This window comes from Brassica rapa, chromosome A07 (assembly GCF_000309985.2).
Source record: "Brassica rapa cultivar Chiifu-401-42 chromosome A07, CAAS_Brap_v3.01, whole genome shotgun sequence".
NCBI classification, from domain to species: domain Eukaryota; kingdom Viridiplantae; phylum Streptophyta; class Magnoliopsida; order Brassicales; family Brassicaceae; genus Brassica; species Brassica rapa.
The window spans coordinates 5,357,369-5,366,367 of NC_024801.2; the positions used below are offsets into that span (position 1 = coordinate 5,357,369).

The window sequence follows — 8,999 nt, forward strand, 5'->3', positions numbered from 1 at the left end:
GCAACCTGCAAAATTGAGAAAAATAAACTTCATAAATACCCAAGCATGTCACAATGAATGATAAAACAGATCAACTTTGTACCTTAGCAGTCTCCTGCTTGATGTAAGAGTATAGCTCCTCTAGTGTTACTGGCTCAGGCTTAGTGACAACCTCTGCCGTAATCTTATTAGCAATGTCCAAGTTAGAGCTCAGCCTGAGGAAATTGAGGAACACAAAAATATGTTAGAGAGTCACATGAAATGACAAAGCAGAAGCTGTATGAAAAATGATCTGACTACAGAAATGCCTACTATGCAAGATAATCCTTGGTAGGCTGGACATCAGTATCCATAAACACTCTAGATGATGCCATAGAAGCAAGAGCAAGGGTTCCTGATCATAACAAATAAATTGATTACCAACAAAAAAAATATAAAGGAAGAAAGCTATAGACTTGCAACGATTATTTCATTAATATTATCACATATTGTATTGAAACATTTTAAGTAAAATGATAACCTCCAAGATGTTTAGGGTTTACTGTGGTGACCAAAAGAACGGTTGGAGTCCGTCCATACGATATGAACTTCTGGCAGAACTCGGATGCAGCATTGTCCCATAGATAGAGCTTCATCACTGGTCCGCTGTGTAAGGATAAAAACCATTTGTTAAAAAAAAGTACACAGAGATTGCGTCTAAAAAATAAATAAACAAACTTACTCATGTGTTTGTACATGAACACACAGATGCCGCCTCTCTGCTATGTCAACTTCATCAAGAGCAGTGTGGTCAGTGATAGTCTGCCCATTCACCAGTTTCATGTGGCCAACATAATCTGAAATAGAATATATAAAGGTCCCAGATATCAGACTTATACAACTAATATCATTTCAAACGTGTATAGAAGTTATTCATCAGCTGTTCACAAATCACATATCTACTATAAATATGTAAAAAAACTCATTGAAATAGTAGTTACTGGATGTGATTAATTATTCTAACCAAAACATAAATATGTAACAAAATGAATTGAAATAGTAGTTACTGGAGGTGATTAATTATAACCTAAAGATCTAAGTATAAACACAAAAAAAAGTCAGCAGAGCTTACCATAAAGATCAAGTCTGCGGTCGCAGTTGGCCTGAAACTCCTCGTAGCTATGGAACCTGAACCTGTCTTCGAGAATTGGGACCGGATGGTTCACGAGAACTTTCAAATCATAGTTCCAAGAGAACGAAATGGTGGCCCTATGATCAGCAACCCGAAACTGAACTTTGCTTCTGGATCCAAAGAAGTTACTCAGTTTATAAATAGAACCTGATGTCAGTTTATACATCCCAACCCGACCTGCTGTAATAAAACCTTGGACGACAGTTCCCTATAAATCATTTGGAATTGACATATCAGAAATACCATCTCAATCAACCAATTTTAAAACAGTATAAATTAATAAAGAACAATTTTTAGAAGAACCTCTTCGTCAATAAGAAGCATCTCCTGTCCGATGAGTTCTTTCGTGTTTGGATTTCGAGCCTCCCAAAAGTGAATCAGACGAAACCTCAGCTCAGCTTCGTGTGGGCCGAATGAAACATCTCTGAAGAACATTGATCGGTCGCCATGCGCGGAGGAGAGAGAAACAGCAGATTTTTGCTTCTTCGGAATGTCAGATGAAACAACACTCTTGCCGTTAGGTTTCGCCGCAATCGCCGAGGCAGCAGTAGACTTCCCGTGTGGCTTCATAGTCACGGAGGAAGCGAACTTCTTCTCGTTGGTCTTCTGATCGCTGGAGACTGCAGAATTGTCTTTGGATTCCATCGAGATAGTTACTTGAGAGAATCTTATGGATTTTAATGGAAACATAAACTATGGAAAGAGATTTATAAATAGAGAAACAAAGAGGAAGATGAAAGGAATTCATTGATTAAGTTCAATAAGATGATTGATTAGATCAGATAGTGGTGAAACGGATCTGGAGAAGAGTAACGAAAGAGGTGGAAGGGGAAAGGCAAGAGAAGAAGAAGATACGACAGTCGGCTGAGAAGAAAGAAACGATACTTTGGAGAGTTGTTGGTGATGACCTGGGCTTAAAATATTTTTAAAAGCTCACTAAATCAGATTGGTTTTTATGACCCAAACACATATTCAAAAACTCGTATTTCTCTAATGAAAATACACAAAAACATTGGTGACGTGGAGTAACCAAGCTGTGGGATTGGCTATAATTAACTGTCTTACGTGGACACCTTAGAATGCCATGATATCTGGCTTTTAGTAGTGTTAGATTTCTTGTGTATCTCTATGTTACCAGTTCTGATACCAAAAAGTATCAAATTCATCATTTTAATTCATGGTTTTTTCCATTTACACATAAAACATCAAGATTTAACATATAATCACTGGTTATAAATTTGAAAAGCAAAAAAAAATCATCTATTGGTTGTGTAGTTACATAGGAATTTTGGATTAATGCGGTTATCCAAAAGGTTCTAGGTATAAACCGCATAACTATGTGATCTATATCCATCAATTAAGGGTATGACTGGTTTCCCCGCTACCACCTGCAAACACATTTTTTGCGGTTGGTAGCGGTTGTTGGCGTTTTGCAACAATCACTCAAACCAATCTAAACCATTCTAAACCGCTTCAAACCGTTATTAACCTCAAAAATTCAAAAGTTGGTTCCAGTTATCGTTTGAGGTTACGTGATGATAATTTTTTTTCTTCTTAAAAACAATATAAATACAAAAAATAAAATATACAACAAAAATTTAAATTTTGAATTATATAAATACTAAAATATATCTAGTATATTTTAATTAATATTATAAATTTTTTAAATAACAATATTTTCTATAACTTTTAAACATTTAAAGGGGCAATCTCATAAATAGATAATTTTCAAGTTTTGGTCACAAAAGTAGACCACAAGGAGGAAAGTGACCAAAATGTTTATTTTTGATAGGTAAAAAGATCCTAATACCCTAGATATATAAAAAAAATAAAGAAATAACAAAAGAAAAAAAATTTTTTAATAGTTTTAGATTATATGTTTTCAAATTCAAACTTTTTTATAATTTTTTTTTTGAAATTTTTTTTTCGATATTTGTTTTTAAATTTTTTTTTCATATTTCTTTTTGTAATTCGAAAATACTTTTGGAAACTATTTTTAAAATTTTTATTTTCAAAATTTTAACATTTATTTTTTATTTTATAAAATTTTAAACCTCAATCCCAAATCCCCACCCCTTAACTCTAAACCCTAAGGTTTGGATAAGTTAACCGAGTCGCTTGTGACATAGGGTCACTTCAAGTTTTTAATTGGCCAAGTGGGTCGCTGGAAGTTTTTATTGTCGAAACGGGCCGCTAGGGGGGAGAGAAATAAATCGGTGACGAATTTGGCCTTATGACCCGTAATGTTCTGGGCCGTGACCCATAAAACTCTTGAAAGTGACCCAGACCAAACGACCCTAAGACTTAGCGACCCAAGCGGCCCAGAAGTTTTCGCACGTGTGAGTTCGAGATTTATTATTATTTTTTTTTGTTGGGTGACCGGTAGCAAAGGTTAAAGGTAATATTAACCATTCCTTTTCCCGCCGTTCACTGTTTTCTGATATTTGTGGTAATATTAATTATACTAATATGTTATAAAACGCTAACTAGGTAATGGTGAGAAGCAGCTAAGAACTGGTGTACAACTAAAAGAAGCAACCCTACGATAAGAAGATATTCCCATCCTCTGAGGCCGTCGATGCTTATCGACCGTAACTGAAAAGGACGGAAACAATTAGCGGTGGTCGGAACGTCGGGTCAAGTAGTGGTGGCACAGGCAGTAAGGAAATCAGGACCAACACCGGCGAAGGTACAGAGTTTGAGCTCTAAGTTTTTGTATTTGTTTTTACAATTGTGTGCTTCCTCTATTTGGCAAATGACACTAACGGGTGCTCATGCTTGGACCGTAGGTCTGTGTAATTCTTGCATTGTGGTTATGGCTGGGAGGTGGATAATGTTTGACAATGGAGCTTGGGATTTCAAGATAGACAATGATAGAATGGGTAGAGCAGTCGATTCGTCCAGAATTATAGGTGCTGAGGAGTTAAAAACGTGTATTCTAGCTGCGTATGGGCTTTTGGGAAGGGAAGTGTTAGCCGAGATGTCGTATTGGCTAAATGATGGAGAGAGTGAAATGGTGGGCCTAGTGGCTTCTCCCGTCGAGATAGCAACGGACAAAGATTTCAGGATTTTCAAGGCGCTTCACCGGGCAGACAAATCCGCCAATCTCTTCGTAACATTAAGAGAAAGTGTTGGAGGAGAAATAATATTTCTAAGGTCGGAACGAGTAATACGGGTCCAAATGAATGCACCCGTTCGACCTGCTGATGAACATGTTGCTTTTTTGATGGAAGTTCAGCAAATCGAAGAACGCTACAAACGCAACTCTCAGTCTGGCGGCATGGTTGCGACGTCAAAGGACCAAGACAAAAGCGGAGAAACTCTTGACGACTGGAGTGGGGCTAATTCAGAGAATTGCGAGCAAGAAAAGGGGAATGTTTGTGGAGATGACTTGGCAGTGGATAATAGAGAGAATAAGGAAGGCAAAGTCGAAGAAGGAGACGCAGTAAAAACGGCGTCAGATAAGCTGCCTCAACAAATATGTGTCATAGAAGATACGAGAACGCTAAGTGTTGAACAGGTTTCAGTGGAGAATGGAAATAATGGAGGAGCTCACGAAGATGTTGCTGCAGAAGATGAAGGCGATGATAGTGATTACGACTACAATGGCTGGCATGATTATTGTAGAAACGATTGCGTGACGGACGACGACGACGATTTTGTAGAAGGTCCAGGCAGAGGAAGAAGTGGTGGACAGTCTGGTGGGAAGGGTATTCGGCGTCCTGGCGGTATGGTGGCACAGGGGCTGCAAAATCGGCGTGTGGTAAGAAGCAACGATCACGTGGAGGTGGATATATATCCAAAAATAACGATTCTTCTGTGGAAATCACCAATCTAGCAAGAGATCTTGGATCACCCTCCAGATTGGACACAGAAGTAACAGAGACCGAGGTAGGTGTTGATGTTGTTCTTGTGACGCCCCCTCAATCTAAAAACAAACACACCCGGGTGACTGAAGATAATGATGATGATGCTGTTTTTGACACTCCTATTCCCCAGCCGGCCGCATTTCAGGGTGAAGAAGTATTGACGAAAGCCGGAGATAATGTGAGTGGTACTCCTACAGACGTTGGTTGTGCGCCCAATCAAGCAACAGAGGCCGTTGAAAGTTGTGACATATGTCTCGAAACTCCCCCAAAACAATATAACACGCACAACCGTGAGCTCGAAGATGAGGACGATGTTGATCCTCCTGTCACCGCAACTAGACAAGTTCAGGGTGGAGAAGCATTCATGAAAGGCATACAAGTACCAGATATGTATGGATATAATGATGTAGATGGTGTGTATAATGAAATGGATGGAAGCAGCTGCAACCCTCTTGACATTGACTTCAGCAAGGAGGACTCTGACATATACGTGGGAAGGACGTTCAAGCACAAAGCGGAGTGCAAGTTGACGTTGGCTATCTACGCAATTGCGAAGGTGTGCACGTTTAAGCTCAGGCATTGCAAACGCCGACTGACGGCGAAATGCTACGAAAAAGAATGCAAGTGGAGAGTAGTGGCTGTTCAACTCGGTGATTCTCCAACTTATCTGATTAAAAAGGCAATTCTGAATCATGTATTCGTAGCCGACGTTAGAGGGAAGTATAAAAAACATGGTAAAGCCAAAGTGCTTGCAGCTCTATTGCGTTTGAAATACGAGAGGCTCTACTCTGGGCCGCGTGCTATGGAACTTCTGGAAATGTTGCGACCGGAATTCAACTATACATGCTCATACTGGAAAGCTTGGAAAGCGAAAGAACTAGCGATTGCAGACAGAGGAGGATTCATACAAGATGCTACCACAGTACTTCCATGTACTCAAGCTAGCAAATCCTGGAACAATCACCGATATTAAAACAGAAAAAGACAAAGAAGGAAAAACAAGGTTTAAGTATGCGTTCATGTCCCTGAAAGCATGCATCGATGGATGGAAGTACCTGAGGAAGGTGCTAGTGGTGGACGGCACCCACATGTTTGGAAAGTACAAAGGTGTTTTGCTAAGTGCCAGCGGACAAGATGCTAACAGCCACGTATTCCCGATTGCTTTCGCAGTTGTGGAAAGCGAGAACACTACTGCGCAGCAATTTTCGCAGCGAAAGATAAATGGTACCCACGTGCACACCATGGTATTTGTTTCGTACACCTCCAGCGTAACGTTAATGATAAGTATAAGGGGCTGCAACAGAAAGCAATGGTTGGCAGAGCTGGGGAAGCGCTCAGAGTTTCGGAGTTTAAGGAGATAATGGAGCTTATTAAACTGACGGATTGGAGATGCTGGGATTATTTGGAGAAGATCGACAAGAAGGTATGGACACGTTCACATTTCGAAGGGGAGAGATTTAACGTGATGACTTCTAACGCTGCTGAATTGTTGAATAATGCTCTTCTACCCGCTCGTGATAGTCCTATAATGGCATTGTTCGAGTTTATTCGCCGGAAGCTGTGTACATGGTATGTGAGCAGACGCACCGAGATCAGTAAGATGAAGGGAAATGTTCCAGATAATATTCAAAAGATACTGGTCGAACAGCTGGTGCTGTCAACGGGCCTTCTAGTTATGCCATGTTCGACTTGGTTATTCGAAGTTACGCACAGGCCAACTAATTTTGGTTTCACTGTTGATCTGGATAAACGAACTTGCACTTGCCTCGAATTCCAAAAGCTTGGTTTGCCATGCCGACATGCCATTGCTGCTGCTTCTTGCCGTAATATGCAGTACACCATGTTTGTTTGCAAACACCATCTCAAAGAGACATGGGCTGAAACAGTTAGGGCTATCATACTTCCGGTTCCGGATCCAAAGGATGTTGAAATGCCAGCCGAAATACTAACGGTTGATCTTTATCCACCAACGACCAAACGAACGAAGGGAAGACCAGGAATCAAACGTAAACTGTCCGCAGGAGAGATACCGGTAAGACTGTTGTGTTGACTTTGAACAATATTTTCAGTAACGTATAGTAAATTCTCCAATTATAGCAACTTTATTGTTTACATCAGGGGGGGAGCAAAAAACATAAGCCGAACAAGTGCTCAAACTGTTTTAAGGAAGGTCACAAGAAGACCACTTGCAAGGAAGTTAAGCCCTGAATAGAGGATGTAGAAAGTTTGTATTTTGATAAAAACGACCAACCTCATTTTGGAATGTATTTCATTGTAGATCACCGATGAACCTGTGTTTGTTTGGATATGGTGTACGGAACTAGTGTTGAGGTGTATGGGCTTTTCGTACTAAATATATTATGGTTGTAGCACATATTTGTTGTACACCTATAGTTGATCAATAGATGCATAACATTAATAAGAAAAGTAGATATTATATCCGAATAAAGTAACAACACAGAGGAAAAAAAAAGTACATAGTGTACTAGCCGAAAACAGAACTTGGAGTAGCATAGAGTTTGTCAAAAAACTGCAGACAGAAACCGAAGCTATTACATGTAATTATAGTTATCAATCATCGGAATGGATACGACCTCTTCTCCCCCTACGTAGTGAAAGATCCGCCTCGAGTCCGCTAAAATTTTGAGGCTGACCAATTAGGGGTTCATCACCTGGAAGAGCCAAAATGTCCCTTTGAAGATTGAGAGTCTGATAGATCAAGTTGGGGAGAACAATTTTCTTGTCCGCATCAGACTGACGAGACATTTCGATGATCTGGTCATAAGCCAATCGACCAAAGTCTATCGTCTTTTCTCTTACAAACGTGAAGAGAAAACGAAGTTGCTTTTTTAGCATTGCATCTACATGGAATCCAGGTAGCCAGTTTAACTCACACAGTTTGTAGAGGCAAAGATACTGTGGGAGGAGCTGTGTTAGGGAGAAAGGCTCCCAGTGAGTACAGCAACCACCGGTGAGGAACGCAATTGCCTGCGACAGATCACCATCCTCCCATGTGTGAGGTTGTTCCACAATTGGAGTCATAAATAGTTGATTAATCACAACGGGGTTGAAATCGAAACGGCATCCCTTGATATAAACGCCTGCGTCCGAACCGTATAGGTTAGAGATGCATTCTCTAACCACCCTTGGACAGAAAGGGCGCACATGCAATACAGTGTACATCCACCCAAAATTTTCTACTATTGAGCGAGCCTCAGCAAATCCCGGATCATCTAACACTAACATCCCCTGGACTAAAAACCCTCGTAAGCAAAGTTGTTGATACTTACGGAAGCTCACTTCAGTTAAATGACGATTAGACCATGGGTTTGGCACCGGTGTGCCGGCGATAAAGAACCCCTGACTGGCTTGTAGCCGCGCTTCAAATGTCATAAAACGAAGTTCTTCCTCGGCCGGCTCAGATGAGGAACTTGAGCGGTAATCTGAACTTGTGGTGCTGTATTCACGACGACTGAGATGGGTGGAGGCAGATGACGAAGTCGACATTTTTAGGGTTTCAATTTTTTTTTCTCAAATTGGATCTAGAAGATGAGTACGAAGGAGAAACAAATACTGTTTCCGAGAGGAGATAGTGGATTTCGAGCAGCGCACCCGTCAAGTCGGTCTGTCTTCCTCATTAATGAAAAAGGTTGATGAAGGGACCACCAACGCAGCGAAAACATAATCTTTGGGCCATACGTGTTTAACTCCTAAATTAAGTTAGGCCCAAAACTGAATCCAACAACCGGGGTTGATTAAAGCACCGGTGTACAATGATAAATGGAAAGTAAGATTTTTAGCGTATATAATGATTAAATGTATTTTCATTGGAAAGATGCCGTTGTAACTAAATTGTAAAAGTCAATATACTTGTCAATATAGCCGTTGTTAGTCATTGGGTCAGGGGTGTACACTCCAGAAATCTTGATGGATCTCATGCGATGCCGTTTACCACCACTGCCCACATCTTCAGAGTCTGC

General features: G+C 40.4%; 3 protein-coding genes across 3 annotated transcripts; 2 read left to right on the forward strand and 1 right to left on the reverse strand.

Annotated features, from left to right (window-relative positions):
- On the reverse strand, positions 1-2,052 carry LOC108870598. The gene is made up of 6 exons (XM_033274877.1): positions 1,454-2,052; positions 1,091-1,358; positions 701-815; positions 500-624; positions 292-373; positions 1-194 (listed from the first exon to the last, which is right to left on the reverse strand). Coding segments are annotated over exons 1-6 (978 nt in total). The 5' UTR covers positions 1,841-2,052; the 3' UTR covers positions 1-193.
- A 1,367-nt stretch (positions 2,053-3,419) lies between these two features.
- Positions 3,420-5,042, forward strand: LOC117126542. Its single transcript, XM_033274874.1, has 2 exons — positions 3,420-3,839; positions 3,940-5,042. The coding sequence occupies exon 2, from the start codon at positions 3,966-3,968 to the stop codon at positions 4,986-4,988; it is 1,023 nt and encodes a 340-aa protein (XP_033130765.1). The 5' UTR covers positions 3,420-3,839; positions 3,940-3,965; the 3' UTR covers positions 4,989-5,042.
- A 365-nt stretch (positions 5,043-5,407) lies between these two features.
- Positions 5,408-7,069, forward strand: LOC117126796. The gene is made up of 3 exons (XM_033275908.1): positions 5,408-5,951; positions 6,052-6,263; positions 6,323-7,069. Exons 1-3 carry the CDS (start codon positions 5,408-5,410, stop codon positions 7,067-7,069), a joined length of 1,503 nt encoding a protein of 500 aa, XP_033131799.1.
- Positions 7,070-8,999: the final 1,930 nt, after the last annotated feature.